The following is a 24795-nucleotide window of genomic DNA, read 5'->3' on the forward strand; positions in this document are numbered from 1 at the left end:
ATGCGCCGCTCCTCACCTCTGACAAGCCCCGTTGCGTTTGCCTTCCCAGCCTGGGTTCATGCCTGGCTGACGGGCGGCTGATCTGTTAAATGATAATGATTAGGATTTAATAGGCTGCAATGCTTCGCGTGTCTACCAGATGGCATAAATTCATGAATAGTAATGCAGTATATATATATATACTGTGCAGTATTGCAGCCAGCGGGAATAAAATGCTTCAATCCCTGCCTGGAAAATACCTCAATGCACTCGGGCAGAAAACAGTCACAAACCTCAATACACCCGGGTATACCCGAATTTGTGGGACTAGCCGAGCTCGAATAAAGTGTGTCGCCAGTGTAGGGGCAAAAATAATTTTATTTCTAGGCCCCCCAGAACAGTTTATTCCCACGCCATTTAACGTTGAACTTGACTCAAGTGATTTTAACTCTTTTAAAGGACATTGTATCTGCTTTGCGGTTAAGCGGTTTGGAAGGCAGCCAACTCATTCCTGAAAAGCTCTTTCGAGGGTTTCTCCATTGAAGTCAATGAGCCCATAGACTTTCAATGGGAAACCGCCGCTCTCCCTCTCGGACGCCATCTGCTGGTCTTCTCAGGAACCGGACTTCACAGCAAGATTCACCATTAAAAAGCAGTGAGCCCTAATGGCGGCTTATGGGAACCTGCAAAATGGTGCCTGAAAAGGTGGGAAAACTTCACAAAGAGCTATAATCATTAAAGGACTATTAACCCTTGTGCTCCCGGATGGATTCTAGTGTGTGTGTGATGCAGACACTGACTAACACAGACATTACAATGGAACAGGGGAACAGGGGAAAATACAGTTACAGGTCATAACAAGGGTTAAATCACATTTCTGGACCTCAGTCCAGTTAACCCCTTGTCTCCCTGGTGCGGTCAGGGGTGGCCAAATGGGGTGCAACCCCTTTAATACCGGGCCACCCCCTATCTCCCTCTATAACTGGGTCTACTAGTACAGTGGTGTCCAAAATGAACCCCACCAGGTATTATAATGCAAAGGGAAGGAGAGATTGCTCGCGATCTACTGATGCGGGTACGTCCGGTGTATCATCACAGGTAGATTCTGATGTCGAACGCACTAGCCAGGCCGCTGAGTACGAGCACCGCGATAAATGGTGGGCGCCTTTGTTCACCGGGTACCACGAAGGGATGGACCGTACGCGATTCTTGTTGATTAAGCATGATGTAGTAGACCATTGGTGGGCAGCTGGTTCTTTCACTCCTCAGGAGATGGGGGATGAGTTAGATCACTGGTTGAGGGAGATAGAGCAGAAACGTATTGTACCTCAAGGCCCCAGTATATTGTATGATGAAGTAGCCCCCGAGGAGCCATTGTTTTGGGTACTGCCAAGCAGGGCAGGTCACGGCACGCTTACCAAGCTAAGTCGAGCTGACCGAGCCATAGTCGCTAGATACCGGCAGTCACACAGTTATGAATATCCCTACGTGCCGGAGCCCATCATGAGAGAGGTTGAAGATAACCGAGACAGTTGGCTTAGGGAGGCAGTTCAAGAGTATCTACGGACCAAGTACGGTCGGGCGGGGTATCACAATGAGGATAAGATTAGTGAGCTAGTGCGTATATGGAGCATCGGCAGGTGTATTTATATGCACGGTGTTACATACAGGCCTGAGCATGGGCCGGTTCAGTCGTTCGCTGTGACTGTCACTGACCATAACAGACGACGTGTAAGGAACCTATCTGTAGGTTTCTCCATGTTGGGAGTACCCGGATGTACTTACAATTACTACCTCATTATGCATGTATTATGATTGTTATGTGTGCTGTTTCCCAGGTGGTTCACCGCAGGATGGTACTGCTAAAGATAGATCCAAGTGGGGACCATTGGATTCCACCATAGGGAGAGTGTAGCCCCCTCTAAACAGCTCAGGCTATACCTATCTTCTTTCTACTGTGATAAGTCCTGTTAAGATCAGGCGCCAGTAATCATCATGGGTTTTCCCACTTCATAGCCCTAACCTGAGTGGTAGACGCAGGCCTGGACTCTGCTGCAGGCGTGAGCAAGAGGGGAGGCTCTGCTGACACCATGAGGGGAGGGGCTAGCTCTATATTTAGCAGCCAACTCCGGTAAGTTGGGTGTTGTTCTTTTTCTGTGCTTTGGTGCTGTGTTCCTCTCTTTTGATGGTCCTTCGGAAGAGAGAGTAGCTTAGGAAGAGTTCGAGTGAACAGTGATATCGAGAGTCTAGAGTTGCTGAGTATTATGCCGTAAGCCACGAATCCTGCGGAACGGTCCGAGGAGTATCAGGAGGCTGAGGGCTCCCCAGTGCAGCGTGCCGGATGAGAGTGAGAGGAACTGAAACGATCAGCGTCTATAAGTAGAGCTGATAGAATCATAGACTGGTGGACCAATGCCCTCACCCCGCTGCCAGGGGTGATGGGGGGGGGAAATTTAAGACCCACCTCGAGGCTAACCTCGGAGGTGGGCCATGGGGTATTGAAGCCCTAGCTCAGACCATCCTGTCGGAAGAGTGACTAGGAGGGAAGGAGAGGAGGTGAGCGGTGTGTACCTAGTCCTGGTGATTGTATTGCGGCTGCTGGAAGCCTTATCATTGGGATATCGTTGCTCTGTCAAATAAAGAGACTGTTCTGCACCCGTAAAGACTGTGTGTGATTTGGAGAGTATAACCCTGGGACCTGAGGGGTTCTTCTATACCGGTCCTGTCCCATTACCCTGGGAGTATAGAAGATGGAGGCGCTGCACCACTAAGAGATCATGGAGGCTATCACCACAGAAGCCCAGTCCTGGCTCCCCCACAACACCGCGGGAAGCTCAGGCCCTCCTGTTCCTCACAGGTACGCACCACACCGCATGTAATCAGCCCCATGTACCCTAGACACCACCGAAGAGTCTGGGGGGGGGGGGGAGAAGCAGGGTTACATATATATATATATATATATATAATCCAAAAAACAGCCGGCACTCCACTTGAAAGTAAACAAAGTTTGGTGCTTATCCCATAACACAATAATAGACCATACGATACCGGTTGAAGCACGACATCAAGGGACAGCACACAGGTAAGTTGATCAGAAGTTCTTTGTATTGAAAAAGAGACACAAAAAAGCGACGTTTCGGTCCCCCAGTGGGACCTTTCTCAGGGTGGTGCAATTGAATACAGTGCAGGATACATATATATAGCCGAAACCGACTGGGGGACCGAAACGTCGGTTTTTGTGTCTCTTTTTCAATACAAAGAACTTGTGATCAACTTACCTGTGTGCTGTCCCTTGATGTCGTGCTTCAACCGGTATCGTATGATATATATATATATATATATATATATATATATATAATCCACACGTAGCCAGTCAGCACACTAATGCAAAGCATAAGGCAGATGCTTGTCCCATAGAAATCCACACTACATCTGAACCAGCCGGGAGACCAGTTAAAGAGACAGCAAAGGGGTTAATCCAAAAGTAATTGTATTAAAACAATAGTTACACGATAGCCAATGTTTCGGTCCCACAAGGAGACCTTCTTCAGGGCCGTGCAAACAACAAGTGACAGTGACCAAACATATATACCCCCACCCACAATGCACCACAATAGACAAAGCCCAATCACCAACATTCAATCAGCGTTAGCATGAAATTCAGCTGCTTCCCGAACACCACTAACCAATACCTGGACAGGGTCATCTCGTCTACACCCACGGGCGGAGGGAGATCAGTTTCACAATCAGAGCATCCCGCTCTGACGTCAGCCCCTTGAGTCCAGTGCCGGAGCATGCAGCGCGTCACCTGTCAAGCATGCGCAACAAACACACAACAAACAGGTTATTAAGAATTTATATTAGTGTTAGGGTCCCTTGAGATGTGGTCTACCGTGTAGTGGCTCAGGGGCTTACAACACTTTGGCCAAAATGTTAAACTAGAAGACAATTTTATTTAATAGATATCAATACATATATATTTACGCACTGTACCGTGTATAAGTTTCACTGGATGTGCACAGAGCTCTGTCTGTGTTTCATGTTCTGTCTCTGGTATTAAATATATATCGCCATGCTTAGTAGCACTCCTCTGTGACACCTATATGCTTATATATATGTTGTGGTTATTTTGGGGTGTTTTAATATGAGCTTGCAGATGTCCTGTATGTTTTAATAAAAGAACCAGCAACGAATTTGCAGCTTGACTTTTGACACATTCACCATTCTCTAATTACATTATTGTTGGGTATATATTTTTTTAAATCAGTGCATTTGCTCACTGAGCCACTCCTTCAGCCCTCTTTCAGATGCTATTTAATCATTTCCCTCTTTATTTAGAATTTTTGTAAATGTTATAAAAATCCAAAACTAAAAATGTCTTCAAAAACCACATGCAAAACATGGACATATTGTAGAACCCAAATCAATACCAAAACACCAGTGCTATTGCCCACTCGTAATATTAATCCCTTTGTTGCTCTTGGTGGATTGCCCATGGCTAGCTGGCAACTAGTGCTACTAAGCGGTTAATATATTACAAAATGTACAAAACTGTATTGAATTAACTTGTATCATGTATTGTAGGGATAGGATTCACATAATAACATGTTATTTTAAGATAAAATAATGTTATTAAATACTGTAACATAACATTACCCAAATACCAATGAGCTTAGATTTTGATACACATCCCCCAGAGTACCTATAGTATTTATCAAATGTAACATAGAATTTCTTTAAGACAAGTAATCACATTTTAGTTAACTATGTATATTTTATAGGGGAAGGGACAAACCCAGTGAAGCCTAAATGAAAAAAACATATTGCAACAATTATTAGCAATCATGTAGAATCCAATCCAAACACAATCTGTACATAAATATGGGTTTTGCATTGTAATGAATTTTATTTTACTGTGAAGAAAGAAGAGCTTCAGGGGCCTATGCAGAGAGCAGCGCTATTTCGAAATTCGCCATTTTTTGGAGAAAATCGCGCAGAAAGCAGCAGAAAATGGCGAGTTCCGAAAAACGCGCCAATTTTTCTTTTCTATTTGTAAAACTCGCCTCGCGGCTGGCGAGAACCTCAATCTCGCCAGTTTTAAAAATATCCTAATGCAGAGAGGCGCGAACGGCATCTAGCGGCTGTTCGCGCCAATAAAATGGCGCGATTGTCTCCTTTTTGCCTCGCCAGAAAAAATTGGCAAGAAGCTGCCGCTCGCGGCCATTGCAAAGGGAAAAAAAAGGCGCGAATTTGTTTTTACACGTTTCTGAAGCGCGCATCTCGCCAATTTAAACTCGCCACACGCATCCATGTTAAACATAGCAGAATTCGCACTTTTCTGCATATGGAGAATAAAACTCTCCAAAAAAGCTACTTTTTAATAAATTCGCCAATTTTAAAATTCGCTGCTCTCTGCATAGGCCCCTCAGTGTGCTTGTATTTTGGAACTTTATAAATAAAATAGAATTCTCGACTGATTTAATATAGATGAAAATATGGTTGTCTAATATTAAATACTTTAGGTAAACAAATAGGCTAGATTTGATTATACTTTTTCAACTGAAGAGTTAGTCCATTCATCGTTATGAAAAAACACTATTTAGGCCAATTCTTTGCTTTAAATAAGCTTAAAGGGACCAACATTTTTTTTAAAAAGTGACACACTTTGAGTGCAAATTTACATATCATTACCCAGAACCAAGTGACTGCAGTAATTGCACTGTATGCTGCTGTAATATGGGGTAAGGAAGGAACGTTTAGGGACATGTCTGAGGCGTGAACGTGGTCATAAGTGCTCTTTAGTATAGATGTACAAATGTTTCTCATGCGTTATCAAATTTTGAGTACTTCCCGCCTTTTGGTCCGCCGAAAAAGTTTGATTACTTTTGCTTATGAAATACAATCAAACTTTATAAACAAAATAAAAAAAAAAACAGTCATCTTCCCACTTTGGAAAAGCTAAATCATTCATTTTGAAAAACTTTGGCTGTTGTGTCAAATCTTTAGGCGCTAAAAATGTGATCGGTTTTTCAAACTTTTTGGAAAGTTCTATCAAAACAGTGCCAAAGCGAATCTCAGAAGGTTCACATATCTCCGTTCTTTATTATGACTTTATTTAATACAGTGAAACATTTGTGTTGCTTTTTTATGCAGCATAACTTGTTTGTCTACCATACTAGAAGATTAATAATATTTTCTTACTGTCTTACTTACCTCTGTCTTCCCTAAATCTGTTCATCTCACTTTCTCTACTCCAATAATGATACATGACACCTGCTATTAACAAGGGAAGCACATTTCTGGTCATGTTCTCTCATTGTACCATCACACATCTTTTTTTACACTAATCCCATACACTTCTACAGAATATATTACAAACTCCTTACTAATTTATGTAATGTATCATAGTATACATTGGAGCCTTATAATTAAATAGCTTTGTCTAACAGCTTAACTACTACACTCTCTCCACACTGTATTACAGAACATAAAGAGATGACAAATATTTACAGCAAAGCTTTTCAAATATTTCAAGGCAATAGTTAATCTGGTGATTTATTGTATTTGTACCCATAACCCATGAACATATTTATTCTTAGATCTTATAACTAGTAATAAGCATATAATATATGACATGTATAACTTTTCTCTAAGAACTATGAGCATACACAATTATATGTTCTATTCTTACACTGCACATTATTTATATTGAACCTCTTTTCAATATATCTGCCCTTATTTTTTATATTTCTCTTTTCTATTAAAGGTGTCATTAGAACAGCTTTACCAAACATGGATAGAGAAGTCAAAGAACAATACCAAGTACTTATCCAGGCCAAGGACATGGGAGGACAGCTGGGAGGATTAGCTGGAACTACCACTGTCAACATTACGCTCACTGACGTCAATGACAATCCACCTCGGTTTCCCAAGAGTATGTTTCATTCTTTGCTAATTAAAGTTAATACTGTATGTCTTGTACAATAGCTGACACTGTGAAAGTAGATTACATATGAAAAGATTATAGGATACAGGAGACATTAAGGGTGACACTGGAGGGTAGCTAAATGCTGAAATATCAAGAGTTTATTGTTTTGTTAGTGGAGTTTTTCTTAAAAAAAACCAACAACCTGTTTTGCAATTTTAAATATTCAGATATTTTCTATACACTTCAATCAACCTAATGTTAATTTCATTTATTTCATAAAAGTGGGCTGATAATTGCTTTCCAGCCTTCCCTCCAGCAGACATATCGATCAAACATTAGACCAATGCTCTAATTTATCATTCATATCTACTAACACAAGGAATATAAAATAATACATAATATGACATTTCTATTTTACAGAATGGCTAACACAATGGGATATTTTGTCTAATATTTATAAAACATAACATTGTAAGTCAATAGAGATGTTTCGTTTATGAACTTTGCAGCTTACATTTACAAAGTGGTGTTACAGATGTAGCAGACATTATTGCTCTTGCTGACATGTTGTGGTGGGAGAAGAAACCATTGTCTTTGAATTAGGGTTGCTCAAGAAAAGGGAGGGTGTCACAGGAGACCAGTACTTTGCACACTTTACCTTCCAGGATCAATTCACTAGGCAGAACAAGGTAGTGGAATAAAATTGAGTTTATTCTGGTGAGACCAGCAGACATGCAATAAATACACAAAATACAAGAAATACACACTTATCTGGGGGTCTGCGGGTGTCTCTAGCCTCACTAGGTGCAGGGCACCTGCTTCAGAAGGATTTCTGTCTGCTCCAATTCTAGGAACTCCACGGTACTCTTTCTGGAGAGATACCTGGCTATAAACACTAACCGCAAGGTAGGCAAAAGCTGAAATTTGGCCAAAATCTGAGAACTTGTCCTCAGCTATGCTAGGCTTCTCTGGCAACTCCATACTGAGTTCTTTCCTATTTGGAGCAAAACACTTTTGAAAGCCAGCACCTCACCGGAAAAAGTCTCAAGATCGTCTGGATCTCTGATTGGCCAGTCCCTTTACATAGACTTTGCTGTTCTGTGTCCAACATTGAGAAGGGGCAGGCGACCAATCAGAGCACAGATCTTAGCTGTACCAGTCAATCAGAACTGGGGGCTTGTCTGGCTGTAGTTTTCAGAGGAGGGGTGTGTTGAGGAGACTCAGGATGCTGACATGTGGGAAATTCGAACTGGCCAATGGGAATCGTGCCTACCAGCAACGGATTCCCCTTCCCAGCTCTATACTTTCTGCTGGGTAGGTTCTACTGAGTCTTGGAGAACAATGTCTCCCCAGCATGGAGTCTTTGTCTCTAGACCCTGTAGTCCACGATTCTCCACTCATCAAATGTTCTGAAACCTCGACTTCCCTTCTCCTCTTTGATCCCTCATCTCTATGCGGACATCCTGGTTACTTATTGGAATACCAGGACTGTCTGTATAGAGATGAATCTACATTTTAAAAGTACATCTATTTTACTTTCACCTGGGATCGGGAATACAAATATTAAACTAAGCATGGCGGTTAGAAAATACAATATTTTAAAGGGATGATAAAATGGGGATAACATGCATATGTGTAGCTGCAGACCAGACGCAGTCTGCAGGTAAAATGGGGGGGGGGAGGGGGGCAACTGGTATATTTGCCCCCGACCTTGTACACCTGTTTTGAACACATTTCCATCCAAATATCCCCTTTTAAACTCTCACTCCGAAATTCCCAGGTTTATTGAAAGCACATCATACATACAGTGTCCCCGGCTTATGCTGGTACTAAGCTACCAGGGACCCACTGTTTTCAGGAGCAGCCAGTCTTGCTTCACCTTTATTATGAAGATTGGCTACCCCTACCAACACAGAGGGATTGTATTATTTCACCCACTGGTGCTTGCCAGTGGGTTCAACAATGCCTGCACCATCTTTATGCAACACAAGGATGCAGAAGTACCTTCTGGTGCTGAAAAAGGAACTTCTGCTATAGCACAAATTAGTACTGTAAATATGTACCACAAACTAAATGTTAACATAGAAAATGTCATGTATTGGCAAATATTTTTCAATTCCTACTCTCCTGTTGATACAGTTTCGTGGTGCACAGTTAATGGAGGTTAATGAAAGATGCTGGTTGATAACTGGCCATATAAACTGTGCATAGATGCAATTTTCTCAGTAATTTTATTTACATACCTAAAATAAGAAGCAACACACAGAGTATTTTCATGGAATTTCAGGTGGGAAAGTTTGTTGCTGGCACCAAGCAGGTGAAGTCTTTTTCCTGCTTCATCTTCTAGGTCCTGGGGCCAATAGATGCAGCCATCTTACTGTTAGAGCATTGGTCATGTGCCAGACATACAAACTAGAACACTAATATGGGATACACATTTTCTGGAAGGCTCAACTGGGATATATGATTTTGGGACACAGCAATATATTGGAAAGAGTTGGTATCTGTTCTAAAAATACTGTATGATCCTTTTCAAAGTTTTGGTGATTTTACCATTGTCTATATTTACTGTATTCTTAATATATTTGTCTTCTGTACAGAGCCTTGCGAACCATGACTGTCTTGGGTAAAGTAGGACATTTTGTAACCTTATACTGTATGTAAAGTACTGAAGAAAATCCAGCACACCCTAATAATAGATACAAAGTCACTGGTATATAACCAATTTGAAAATGTAATCAGTGCACAAATAAGTCAAACAACTGACAACGGCACACTAGGAGAACAGATAACATATAGATAGGACCATATGTGGGATGTACAGGAGGATAAGGATAAAGGAAAAGTAGGATGGGAAAACGAAGGGAAGGTGAGGTGAATAGTGGAAGGGGAACAAAGAAAACAAAAAAAGTGGGTCACAACGGGGGAGTATAGGGGGGCAACGTTTCGGAACTTGTCCCTTCGTCAGGCCCGTTCCCCTCAGTCCCAAGGGGACAAGAGGGTACTTCCCTAGCCCCAGAACCTACAACAACAAAACTGACCCTAAGTAAAAACAATAGGAGACCCTCCACAAATTCTAAGTAATATTCCAATTAAATACACATACAATATCCCTAAACTAATTGGCAAAATAAATCCACAGTTTAACTTCTGTATAGATATATTCAGGGACAAACTACATGCAAACAGCTACAATGTATTAGTGAACTAGCAACAACTGAGAACACCAGAGAACAGCAAACAGAGGAGGCAAATCAGGAGTAATGCAAACCAGACAGTCCTTAGTTAATAGGACACACGAACCACGAGCCTGCTCCTCACTCTAGTGGGTGTTTGCAGTGAATGTGCAGTTCATGAGGCTTCTTAAGGGAATCCTGACATCATCTGCTGTGTGCGTTGCTCCACTCAGCCTGATAGCATGCAGGTGGTAGTGTCCATAGCGCTGTATCACTATCTCCTTCCTCCTTGTAAATGTAAACAGATCGGGTTACCATGGTAACCACGGGACTTCACTGATGCCATGCCTGTCCTCTGGAGCTTGAAGAAACGAATCTTTCGATATGTAGCAGTATAGGAGTCTGGCAGCATGCAGTACGATTCCAAACCATATCTAGATGTGTGTATAATTAGCTATAGTAGGACCTCCACAGGATTACCCTCAGAGGGCTACCTAAAATAGGTGAAAATAAAAACATACCATATTAAAAGCAGAGTATTATTTGGTCCTCTCATAAGCTAAGCAATGTATGAAAAGAACTGAACACACAAACAAATAATGTATAAAGAGGCTACTATATACACAAATAATGATAATTAAATCTATGAAAATATGACCTGCTGGGTAATTGGGGACCCTAAACATAGGACAAGATTATAAAGAAACTATATAGAACCAGGGTGTCAGGCCAGCGGTGTGGGACACTGTTTTTGACATCGCCCCATTTTAATGCCGTCTATTACCTGGTACCGCAGTTGACTCACACTATGCCCAGCTTGTGTGAAATGATGTGCTACCGGTGCTTCAGGGTCACATCTGCGTATAGCCCCCTTATGCTGTCCAATCCTGTCCTTCACCCTCTGGGTGGTCTCACCCACATAGCCCTTGCCGCATGGACATTTGATCAAATATATGACGTCCTTTGAAAGGCATGTATAGAAGTCTCTAATTTTATAAATTTTACCAGAGATAGGGTTTTGGAAAGTGTGACCCTCCACAATATTATTGCAATGGGTACAGCTACAGCATCTGTAGCAACCCACTTTCGGGGTGCCCAGAAATATTTGTTTAGTGGTTGTCCCCCCAAGGTCCGCCCTAACTAGGCGATCCCGAAGATTCTTTCCTCTTTTGTACGAAAATAATGGAAGATCAGATAGTGCAGGAGCCAACATTGAGTCACTGCTCAGGAGAGACCAATGTCGTTGTATGATATTTTTAATCTGACCACTATTTGTATTGAAAGTTGAAACAAATGGAATGGAGTATTTCCTTTTTTCACAAACAACCTGTCCCGTGGGTGTCCTGTTTTCAGCTTTTATACGTTGGTTGGACAATATCTCCCTAGGATAACCTCTGGAGCAAAACTTAGACTGAATCTTATCCATGCCCTCCTTTATTTTAGATGGACTGCTTATTATACGCTTTGCGCGCAAAAATTGACTATACGGCAGTGATACAGTGGTTCCAGGAGGATGGAAGCTAGAGAAGTGTAGTAAGTTATTTCTGTCCGTCGGTTTGGAAAACAAATCCGACTCTAATTTCCCATCATGTACACTAATTGTGGTGTCAAGAAAGTTAATCTGTACTGGATCGTGTATACAGGTAAACCCAATGGTGGGGTGGGCCATATTAAGATCAGACACAAAATTTGATAGTGATGGCACATCACCCTGCCAAATTAAAAACACGTCATCACGTCAAAAACAGTGTCCCCCACCGCTGGCCTGACACCCTGGTTCTATATAGTTCCTTTATAATCTTGTCCTATGTTTAGGGTCCCCAATTACCCACCAGGTCATATATTCATAGATTTAATGATCATTATTTGTGTATATAGTAGCCTCTTTATACATTATTTGTTTGTGTGTTCAGTTCTTTTCATACATTGCTTAGCTTATGAGAGGACCAAATAATACTCTGCTTTTAATATGGTATGTTTTTATTTTCACCTATTTTAGGTAGCCCTCTGAGGGTAATCCTGTGGAGGTCCTACTTTAGCTAATTATCCACACATCTAAATATGGTTTGGGATCGTACTGCATGCTGCCAGACTCCTATACTGCCACATATCAAAAGATTAGTTTCTTCAAGCTCCAGAGGACAGGCATGGCGTCAGTGAAGTCCCGTGGTTACCATGGTAACCCGATCTGTTTACATTTACAAGGAGGAAGGAGATAGTGATACAGCGCTATGGACACTACCACCAGAATGCTATCAGGCTGATTGGAGCAACGCGCACAGCAGATGATGTCAGGATTCCCTTAAGAAGCCTCATGAACTGCACATTCACTGCAAACACCCTCTAGAGTGAGGAGCAGGCTCGTAGTTCGTGTGTCCTATCAACTAAGGACTGTCTGGTTTGCATAACTCCTGATTTGCCTCCTCTCTTTGCTGTTCTCTGGTGTTCTCAGTTGTTGCTAGTTCACTAATACATTGTAGCTGTTTGCATGTAGTTTGTCCCTGAATATATCTATACAGAAGTTAAACTGTGGATTTATTTTGCCAATTAGTTTAGGGATATTGTATGTGTATTTAATTAGAATATTACTTAGAATTTGGGGAGGGTCTTCGATTGTTTTTACTTATGGTCAGTTTTGTTGTTGTGGGTTCTGGGGACAAGTCCCGAAACGTTGCCCTCCTATACTCCCCCGTTGTGACCCACTTTTTTTGTTTTCTTTGTTCCCCTTCCACCATTCACCTCACCTTCCCTTCGTTGTCCCATCCTACTTTTCCTTTATCCCTTATCCTCCTGTACATCCCACGTATGGCCCTATCTATATGTTATCTGTTCTCCTAGTATGCCGTTGTCAGTTGTTTGACTTATTTGTGCACTGATTAAATTTTCAAATTGGTTATATACCAGTGACTTTGTATCTATTATTAGGGTGTGCTGGATTTTCTTCAGTACTTTATTGTGTTTGAGAGGGATTGGGCCCTCTCTAGTCCGTGGCACCCCGCTTTGTGTATATTTATCTACTTTGTGTGAGTGCTGTCTATTACTTTTGTCTATATTATACTGTAAGTGTGAGCCCATCTATACTGTACAACTGCTCTGATCTTGATGCTCCCTTCTAACTTGACTTGCTCTCAGTTTTTCATTCACTAGTTGTCCTGGAAGAAAAACTTGCGAAGCAAGTAGAAAGACCCCTTTTGCACTAGAACTCATATAATTAGAGATAATGTGAGTATTAAAACTTAACCTTTAATGGTTTTGTATCTAAAATAAAGCGAGGCAAAACAAATATGACGCACTAAACAAAGAACATCTAGTCACGTAATTAATGACATAAATTTAAAAATTAAATAGGCCCCCACTATTTGTCCTCCCACTTCTTTAAGCTATATAACTAATGCTCATTACCTTTCACAATACATATGCATTTTGCCACTGAAAAACAGATTTACATAGAAGTTTGAATTTTTCTGTAATTTAAAAGATACTATGGGGGCTATGCACTAAGCTCTGATAAGTCGTTTTAAGAGCGCAAAATGCTTTTTAAGGTTGATACAGGCTGCTGCACGATTCGCAGTGATAACAGTGCTTTATCGGCCTTAAAAGGCATTTTTTTCTGGCCTGCACGCAAAACCCGCCTGATCAGGCAAAAAATGCAAACGCGCCGATTTTTGACAGTCTGCAGGCTTCTCTAAAGAGCGCTAAGTGAATCGTGCTTTAAAAGCCCGCCAGAAAAACGCGCCAGCTAAAGGCAGGCGCAAAAGGAGCTGGACTTATAAAAAATTCTTTGTTAACCTTTTTTCAGGCACCCCATCCATACTACAGGCTGGCGGGTGTCCCCGGGTGATCCCCGCAGGTGTCCCCGGGGGATCCCCATGGGTGTCTGGGGGTCACCACGGGCGTGCGGTACCATTTGTGTGCCTCCAAAAAATAAACAATACTTTTAAATAAATACACCCACATCCCCCCTGCACCCTAACACATACAGTAGAATAATGGGCAAAATTACTATTATCCACTTATGGTTAATAATGCATTTGCCCATTTAAAATACATTCATCAGAATAAATGAAATAAATAAATCTTGCACTCACACTTGCCAGGCTGCCACGATGAAGGCCTCATCCCTTCCATGCCCTCTGGTGCTGCAAAAAATACACAAGAATAAATAGCGACAATATAATGTCCCCTAACCCCTTAATCAACTTAGTGGTTAGTAACCGCTACAGTAATTAAGGGGTTAACCCACCCTCCCCACTACCCACCCGGGGGCCTAACCACCCTCCCCCACTACCCACCTGGGAGGCCTAAACACCCTCCCCCACTACCCACATGGTAGGGCTTTACACCTTCCCTTGGGGACACTTCCCCCTTCACCCACCCCCGCTACCCACAATAAAAACTCTACACAAAAGAGCCCCACTACCCACCTACTAGACCCCACAATAAACATTACCATATTTAATAATCAATACACTGTCCACCGCTGTGCACCTACATAAAAACATGATTTATTATTTTATATATAGAATTAATACCCCAAGCGGACGGGTGGTCCTGAGGGGTGTCCACAGGCCCCACAGTGCACCCCAGTGGGTACCCACGGGTGTCTGGGGGTCTCCAAGTATTCCTCACTAAGCGCCATGGGTAACTAAATGGTACCCGTGGGTCACCGTGGGCCCCAATGGTGTCCACAGGTGGTCCTGCGGGCATCTGGGGGACCCCAGGTCAACCCCACAGGTGTCTGGGGGCCCTTGTGTGGTTCCCATGGGGTCTGGGGCCTTCGGGTGGTTTCTGCAGTTCCGTGGGCCCCCCACAGCTGTGGGGCCCCCGGTTCTTCCCCACTTGTTTCCTCCATGGGTCCACAGGTGGAACCTGTGGGTCTGCAGATGGTACCCATGGGCATCCGGGTGTCCTCGTGTGGTACCCATGGGCGTTCGGGGGTCCTCAGGTGGTCTCCATAGGTCACTGCGGACCTGCGGAACCAATCCTGTATGTAAAAAAATAAAACATGGCCTGCATTCAAATAAATAAACCCCCCCTCCACCACCACCACCACCAAACACATACAGTACAGTAATGGGCAAAAAAATTATTTCAGGGGGGAGGCTTGCTTTTTAATAGTGGCTTCTTTTTGGTAGTTAGATTTTGGCTGATGGTGATTACTTTGAACTTGCATTTATATCATAATGGTTTGGTTTTGGTATTTAAATAGTGAATTGTGTAATTGTATTGATTTTGGATTGGATTAATTGATTGTTGGTAATTTATTTCGGATTACTTCTTGCTTTGTTTTCATTTTATTTTTGTTTGGATATTTAATTGGCTATGTGCTGTGTTTGATGTTGCTATGTGATATTTTGATATGTGCTGTGTTTGATGTTGCTATGTGATGTTTTTATTTGGGCATGTTTTGGTAATCCTTAACCATTTCTTTGTATATTGGTTAATCTACCCACTGTACAAATGAATGGGTGAAGGGGGAGGGGTGTTAGGCCTCCTGGGTGGGTATCGGGGCAGGGTGGGTAAACCCCTTAATTACTTTCTCGGTTATTAACCGCTAAGGTGATTAAGGGTATAGGGAACATTAGACTGTATTTGCTATGTATTTTTCTGGCAACGGCGGACAGGGACCTTGCAGGACCCTGAAGAGGATGCCCATCACATTGGCTGTGGTAAGTAGAACTGTATTTATTTACTTTATTTATGCTGGTTAATGTGTTTAATAATGGGCAAATAATCTATTATCCATATCTCGATAATAGTTATTTTGCCCATTACTGTACTCTATGTGGTGGTGGTGGTGGTGGTGGTGGTGGTGGTGGTGGTGGTGGTGGTGGTGGTGGTGGTGGTGGTGGTGGGTTATTTATTTAAATGTAGGCCATGTTTTATTTTTTTACATACAGAGTTGGTACCGCAGCTCTGCGGGGACCTATGGAGACCACCAAAGGACCACCGGACTCCCACGGGTACCACACGAGGACCCCAGGATGCCCACGGGTACCACCTGCAGACCCACGGGGACACCTGCAGGGTAGAACAGGGGCCCTACAGGGACCACCCGAGGGCCCCGAGACCCCCATGGGAGCCATCCGAGGGCTCCCAGATCTCCGTGGGAACAACCCAAGGGCCCCCAGAAACCTGTGGGGACAACTTGGGGACCTCCAGACACCTGCGGGACAACCCATGGACCCCATTGTGGCCCGCGGTGACCTGTTGGGACCACCTGGAGGCCCAAGGCACCTAGCGGGTACTACCCGGAGGCCCCCAGACACTTGTGTGTACCCCCCGGGATGCAGACACCCATCGGGACCAAAGGGGACCCCCACTGGCCTGGGGTATTAAGCCTTCATGTAAAATAATAAATCATGTTTTTTATGGGGGCACAGGGTGGGTGGGTTATGTATTAACGTTTATTAAATATGGTAATGTTTATTGGGGGCCTATGAGGTGGGTAGTTGGGCTGTTCTGTGTAGTGTTTTATTGTGGGTTGTGGGGTTGGGTGAAGAGGTATTGTCCCCAAATATTTGTTATTTAATTATGTATTTTTTTTAAATAGTGTGCAGGAGCAGGGGATCTACTGAGCTGAACCACATTGATTTCAGGCTCCGGGATCCCCTGCTTCCCAAGATACAGGCCCCGGTATGGGGCATTGGATGCCAGTGTCGCCGGCATTTTTAAAGTGTCCACGTCGCATGACGTGTGACATGTAAATAATGGAGGAGATACTGGCACCCCAAATATGGGCCTTTAACTCAGGAAGCAGGGGTCCCCATGGCTGAAATCAATGTGGTTCAGCTCAGGAGACCCCCTGCTCCCGCACACTATTCATAATAATGAGATTAATGCAGCTTCATTACCATTAGCCGCTACTGTAATGAATTATTGTTTATTGTTATGTGTGTTTTGATATTAGTGTAGATGAGTAGGGGGTCTTCTGAGCTCAACCGCATTGATTTCAGGCTCGGGGACCCCCTACTTCAATCATTTGTACTTATGCAAACAAGAAGTGGCAAGCAATTTATTGTCCAGTCCATTAATACCTCTTAATAGGCTTAAGAAAAATACTTGTGCCATATATGTTTACAAAAGATACTTCTTAACAGAAATATATTCTGTATATTGCCATGGGAACGTGATATCACATGACCATGCGACGTAATTTTGGTGCCGGAGCAGATTACGAAGGGGGGCATGGGGGGATGCAGGCAGCAAGCTCCCTGCCACCTGGCACATGACAAGCCCTGGTCACCCCAGCAAGGCATAGCAGATGCTAGAAAACAGCATGGTAGGAGATCTGCATATTATGGATACCTGATTCCCCGATACATTTTCGGGGTAGCCAGCAACTCTGGACCCCTGTTATCTAGATACCATCTGACAACGCTTTTGCCACAAAATCCCACTTGAAACTCATAGCCTGAGAATCTCCGCTGGTTAGCACTCCTGGAAAAGTAAAACACACATAAATTCTTTATTGCCATACAATTACTTTCATTGCAGGTACAAAACCAAGGTTGAAGAGCTGACACTGACACTCTAAAACCTGAAACAGAGCTCAGAGGTAACTCTCCCGGCATAATACCTTTATTTGTGGCCTGGTTAACCCTTCACCGTCACACCTCCCCCTCAAGATGAAGGTTTGGTTGCAGCCTCCAAGTCCGGCGGTTCGACTAGCCTGACACCTCTTGAGGCTTTTGGCTCGCAAGGAATGTTTTGTCGGGAAAGTACATCAGCGTTTTCATGATCGCTGCCTTTCTTGTGCTGGATAGAGAAATCAAATTCTTGCAGAGCAAGACTCCAGCGGAGCAATTTGTTATTCTCCCCTGACACCCTTTGTAGCCAACTTAGTGGGTTGTGGTCCATGATTAAAGTAAATGTCCTGCCATACAAATGGGCTGCAGTTTCCGCAGAGCCCAAACAATGGCCAGACACTGTTTTTCAATAGTGGCATAAGACACTTCACGTGGTCAAAGTTTTCTGCTTAAATACAAAACAGGATGTTCACCCCCCTCCTCCCCAACTTGGCTGAGTATAGCACTGATACCGTAGTTGGAGGCATCGGTCTGTGCTAGGAATTTCTTGGAGTAATCTGGTGCAGCCAGAATCGGAACACTAGCCAGTGCTCTCTTCAGTAACTGAAAAGCTTTTTCACAGGCAGGAGACCAGGCTTCCAGTACTGGGAGTCGCATCTGTTTTAAGTCAGTCAAGGGTTTTGTAATGGCACTATACTGAAGGACAAACTTCCTATAGTAGCCTGCGGTGCCTAAAAAGCCATGACCTGCTTTTTGGTCCTAGGTACCGGCCACTGCACTATAGCTTCCACCTTAGCTGGTTCTGGCTTAAGGTGCCCTCCACCCGCTCTGTGCCCCAGATATAACACTTCCGCCATACCCATGAGACACTTGGCAGGCTTCAATGGCAGCCCTGCTTCCCTGATCCTGGTTAGCACTGCATCTACATGCATTAAATGTGAGTCCTATGAGCAATTGAACACAGCAATGTCATCTAGGTATGCCCTTTCAAAACTTTGCATCCCTTCCAGTAACCTATTGACCAGGAGTTGGAAGGTAGCAGGGGCAATCTTCATCCCAAATGGCATCACCAAAGATTCATAGAGACCACTTGGAGTGATAAATGTTGACTTCTCCCTAGCCTCCTCGGTCAGAGGGATTTGCCAATAACCTTTGGACAAATCCATGGTGGTCAGATACTTCGCCCTCACAAGCTCATTTAACAGCTCGTCCACAATTTTCAATTTGTCCCAGTATCAGAAGAGGAGATTACACAAGCGCTCCTCAAATTAAAACTAAGCAGCCAATGTGGACCTGACATACTGCAATCTAGGTTCTTACGACTTGGTGTCCCAGCCATTGCCAAACCAATTGCTTCCATAGTCAACTCTATCCTGTCTGCAGGCCATATCCCTAAGACCTAGAAAACTGCCAGAGTTGTCCCAATCTTCAAAAGTGGGGACAAAAACACTGTCTCAAACTACAGGCCAATCTCACTTCTCCCAATTCTATCCAAAGTCATGGAAAAATGTGTCCACTCCCAATTAAGCGATTACTATACCAAGACAAATTTCCCTAGCCAATTCCAATCTGGCTTTCACCCCAAAGACTCCACCGTAACTACCCTGCTAAAAGTTTGCAAAGAAATCCAGTGTGGAATGGAACGGGGACAACTCACTGGTGCAGTATTTCTAGATTTTACAAAGGCTTTTGATACAGTTGATCATGCTATCCTGCTTAACAAACTCCAGAGCTCTGGAATAGGGAAGCGTGCTTTAAACTGGTTTCAGTCCTACCTATCAGGTAGATCCCAACATGTGTCCATCTCAGGCTCTAACTCCAACCCCCTGGATATCACCTGTGATGTACCGCTCTGTTCTGGGGCCCCTACTCTTCTTAGTGTTCATCAATGATCTTCCCACAGCTTGTCAGGAAGCCTCAATACACATTTATGCAGATGACACAATCCTATATGCACACAGCCATAGCCTCTCTGACCTTCAACACATACTTCAGTCTGACTTTTTGAGACTCGAAAACTGGATTTCCCAAAACAAACTGTTTTTAAACACTGACAAGACTGTAACAATGGTATTTGGGACCAAGACTAAATTTTTAAAGCTTCCAGCGACTGAGCTCCTGATTAGAACCAACACTAACACCACCCTAACCCCTGTCACTAGTTTTAAATACCTGGGCATACAGTATGGTTTGACTCCCACTTAACATTCGAGATGCACATTGATACCCTGACAACCAAGACCTATGCCAAACTAGGGGTAATTTACAGGAACAAATCCTCCCTAAGTCTCCTGGTCAGAAAGCATATCGCACAGCAGATGCTAATGCCAATTATTGACTATGGAGACAAAGTATATGGCTCGGTACCTCAAACCCACCTTAGCAAACGTGACACCCTCTACAATTCTATTTGTCATTTTGTTCTCCAATGCAACTACAACACACATCACTGCAAAATGCTCAAAAAACTAGATTGGTCATCACTCGAGTCTAGACGCAAAGTTCACCTTTCCTGTCTTGCCTTTAAATTCTTTCTAGGCAAGCTACCCAGCTATCTGAACAAGCTCCTCAACCCTACCACATGCAGCACTTATCATCTGAGATCTGAGTCCAAAAGACTGTTCATGGTCCCAAGGCTCAACAAAGTATCCAGCCGTTCCTCCTTCTCTTACCGTGCACCCCAAAACTGGAACAACCTACCGGAGACTCTCACATCCACCACCAGGCTAAGTTCTTTCAAATCTAAGGCTGTCTCACATTTTAATCTGGTCTGGTTTCATACACCCATAATATATTTTTTCTTTAACTGTGCATGCAATGTCTTGTATATAATGTATACCCTGTTCACTTATGTAACTGTATTTGTAACCATGTATTATTTGTCTTAAATCTGTGCCCAGGACATACTTGAAAACAAGAGGTAACTCTCAATGTATTACTTCCTGGTAAAATATTTTATAAATAAAATAAATAATGTGGGGCATGGGATAAGCATCTGACACTGTCTCAGCGTTGAGCTGCCGGTGGTCTACACAAACCGAGTGGTTTCGTCCTTCTTAGGTACCAGGATTACCGGATAAGCCCAAGTGATCTGAGATGGTAAAATTACCGTTAGGGCCAGCATCTCTTCTACCTCCTTCTCTATGCTACTCTTTATCTCTGCTGATACTCTGTAAGCATGCTATGCAGAGGTCTTTGCTCACCTGCAAGCAGTGGGTGCTCTGTAATATGTGTTCTGCCCATCTTGTCCGTGAACAGAACCCTATGCTTGTGATGGTGAAGGCATTAACCAGGCTCACTAATAAAGGTTCAGCCAACTTAGTTACCCCTGATCAGTGTGTTTAGGTCTTGGAGTGTCAGCTCTTGGACCCCGATTTCAGAAATGCATTACTGTGAGTGTGTGCAAATTATGCAACATAAAAATATTTATTTGTGTTTTGCCTTTTCTGTGGTGCTTGGACCGGAAGATTTATAGGCTGTAAGTTTCAGGGTGTGTTTGCCGGAGAAAGTCTTTACAGGATGTGTCTATGTATCTGGGTTCCGGAGTTCTGGGATACCCCAAAAGTTGGATCTGGTAATCGAGTGAGATTCTCGGATACAGCCAAGCACATTGCTCCTGGCAAACTCTAACTCTGAAAACTTTCTTACGACTCACCACCAGGATTCCTGCTGCAGCATCATCAAGACAAGGTAAACAGGCATGAAGGGGTTAATACCTGCAATCATACAGGTGGTCCCTAGTATAACACAATCAGAAATCAAACTCTAAGGAATAAATGCTAGAATCAACCCCAAATAGCTGTGTAGCTAGAGTGGAACATGCAAACTGCCAACACTATAATGCTGGGGTGGAACATGCAATCTAAAGCCACTGGCATGTGGATGCACAGGGGTGAATGCCAGACAAACAACACTGCATGCCCCAGTGTGCTTTGATGCCAACACTATGTTGGGAATAATAATAAATATCTATATAAACTCACATGGCCATGCATGAGTCTGTTCTTATAGAGGTGTCTTTAACCCAGGATCTGGTAGTCTCATCTCTCTATACACTGGGACCTTCATGGTACAGCTGAGGACGCCTTTATCCTAATGCGGCCTACCGGCACAACTCTGATAACCGCGGGCAGATGCAGTATATATTTATTTATTTCGGAATATGTTCCGGTATTTTAGAGCTCGTAATATTAGCATATTCTTAGCGCTGTCTGCAATACTGCAATACCGTCTAAAAACTCATGTGGGCGTTCGCGAGCTGTTGTCTTCAAAGTCTAATACTGTAGCAGTTCAACCTACGTCAGTACACAGTCTGCGTGTGCGTGCGTAGTAATTGTAGATTTGCATATGTACTGCTGCGACACACTTTATTCGAGCAAATACCCAGTATGTACCTGGCAGATACCTGGAATGCGCCGCTCCTCACCTCAGACAAGCCCCGTTGCGTTTGCCTTCCCAGCCATGGTTCATGCCTGGCTGACGGGCGGCTGATCTGTTAAATGATAATGATTAGGATTTAATAGGCTGCAATGCTTCGCGTGTCTACCAGATGGCATAAATTCATGAATTGTAATGCAGTATATATATATATATACTGTGCAGTATTGCAGCCAGCGGGAATAAAATGCTTCAATCCCTGCCTGGAAAATAACGCAATGCACTCGGGCAGAAAACAGTCACAAACCTCAATACACCCGAGTATACCCAAATTCGTGGGACTAGCCGAGCTCGAATAAAGTGTGTCGCCAGTGTATACATGCATGTATGTCTCATTTGATCATTGTTGAAACGCATAGGCGTGTACTGTAACAGTATCACATTTCGGCGTATATAGCACTCTTCCCTCGCTCGCCCCCGCACACACACACACACACACACACAGGATAATGTACTGCACTGCAGTATTTGAACTTCTTATCTTATCTACAGTACACCTCTCCCATGCCATTCCTTTGAACGGATGGCTTTCTGGTTTCAATCACATTCCTGCGTGTATAACGTTCAGTTTTGATTTACTGTATTCTTCTGTGTTGATTATTAATGCTCATTGGGGGAAAAAAAATTCAAGAGTGACCAAAAAAAAAAAAAATTAATTTTCCTATTGTTAGCTTTGAGTCACCTCTCTGCGCCTGCGTGTAATCCTCTTTGGGAAGGGAGCTGTAGTTGATTATTACTGTGCATGCATGAATTGCTTGCGAAGTTCATGAGTGACCAAATAAAAAGATATTTTTTTTCTCGTCATTTTTTATTATTATTTTCTCAACATGAATGAACATGTTCCTGCCTCAACCATCTTGACATTACGATATTCAATCTGTGCTGTAGCTTTTGACTGCGACACTGCATTTGACTGCACATGATTGATTTGTGTGATTTTTATGTATTTGGGGGTGTGGGGATCAAATTATTATGATGACATGCCTGTTGAAAATATGTCATGTCTTTGAACTACAGTACAGCTAATCCTTCATGCAGCTTTACGCCCCTCCTCCACGCACACACACACAAGGCTCGCTCAAGGATTTGAACCTCTAATCGACACCTCTACAAAACTATTCATTCATTTTCCTATTGTTGGCTTTGAGTCACCTCTCTGCGCCTGCTTGTAATCCTCTTTGGGAAGGGAGCTGTAGTTGATTATTGCTACGCATGCATGAATTGCTTGCGAAGTTCAAGAGTGACCAAAAAAAAAGATATTTTTTTTCTCGTCATTTTTTATTATTATTTTCTCAATATGAATGAACATGTTCCTGCCTCAACCATCTTGACATTACGATATTCAATCTGTGCTGTAGCTTTTGACTGCGACACTGCATTTGACTGCACATGATTGATTTGTGTGATTTTTATGTATTTGGGGGTGTGGGGATCAAATTATTATGATGACATGCCTGTTGAAAATATGTCATGTCTTTGAACTACAGTACAGCTAATCCTTCATGCAGCTTTACGCCCCTCCTCCACGCACACACACACAAGGCTCGCTCAAGGATTTGAACCTCTTATCGACACCTCTACAAAACTATTCATTCATTTTCCTATTGTTGGCTTTGAGTCACCTCTCTGCGCCTGCTTGTAATCCTCTTTGGGAAGGGAGCTGTAGTTGATTATTGCTGCGCATGCATGAATTGCTTGCGAAGTTCAAGAGTGACCAAAAAAAAAGATAATTTTTTTCTCGTCATTTTTTATTATTATTTTCTCAACATGAATGAACATGTTCCTGCCTCAACCATCTTGACATTACGATATTCAATCTGTGCTGTAGCTTTTGACTGCAACACTGTGCGTTTGACTGCACATGATTGATTTGTGTGATTTTTATGTATTTGGGGGTGTGGGGATCAAATTATTATGATGACCTGCCTTTTGAAAATATGTCATGTTTTGAACTACGGTACAGCTAATCCTTCATGCAGATGTACCCTGTACCCCCTCCCCCATGCACACACACACAGGGCTCGCTCAAGGATTTGAACCTCTTATCGACACCTCTACAAAACCATTCATTAATTTTCCTATTGTTGGCTTTGAGTCACCTCTCTGTAATCCTCTTTGGGAAGCGAGCTAGCTGACGATTACTGCGCATGACTCACCCATCCACCCCCCCCCCAACCCTTTGAGGCTTTGTTTACGGTAACGCTTGTGATAATACCTTCTCGAATTTGATATGTAAATCTGATTTGTACAGCACTGTGAAATTGAGAGTTAAAAAAAACATAATCTGATTCATGTTTTTGATGCAGTAAGTTACCCATTTTTGTCATTCTTTCTTTTTCTTTGGTGTAGGGGGGGGGGTGTCAATGATTATGATTATCATGAATGTAAAGAAATATTTATTTTATTTTATCAGGAACAAAAAACACAAATATACAAGTAATCATGAATAATACAAAATGCAGTCTTTATTCAGTTCTTCTGTCAGTTGAAAATTGAGGGCCGGTGGATAATCATGAATAATGCAGATTGATAATAATATTAATTAATAATATATAATATATTATAATATATATAATAATATACATTTTTCCGTCTTTCTGTGTAGTTCATCGAGAGAGAGGAGGTTTTGTGTAAATCATGACTGCACTTTAGATACACTGTACTGTACACACAGTTCACACAATGTACACATGATACCCCCCTCCCCCTTTCCATCCTTTTTTTTCTCTGAAAAGACAAAAAGGAA

At 42.8% G+C, this 24795-nt stretch overlaps 1 protein-coding gene across 2 annotated transcripts in view; it reads left to right on the forward strand.

The window, feature by feature from the left end:
- The window catches only part of CDH12 (cadherin 12), a 1010774-nt gene that overhangs the window by 679316 nt on the left and 306663 nt on the right, over window positions 1-24795 (forward strand). For both annotated transcript variants that reach the window (XM_075585916.1, XM_075585915.1), the window contains one exon: window positions 6746-6913. In XM_075585916.1, the coding sequence (XP_075442031.1) occupies window positions 6746-6913 (168 nt within the window). The remainder of the gene's footprint in view (window positions 1-6745; window positions 6914-24795) is intronic.

Source organism: Ascaphus truei, chromosome 2 (assembly GCF_040206685.1).
Source record: "Ascaphus truei isolate aAscTru1 chromosome 2, aAscTru1.hap1, whole genome shotgun sequence".
Classification (NCBI taxonomy): domain Eukaryota; kingdom Metazoa; phylum Chordata; class Amphibia; order Anura; family Ascaphidae; genus Ascaphus; species Ascaphus truei.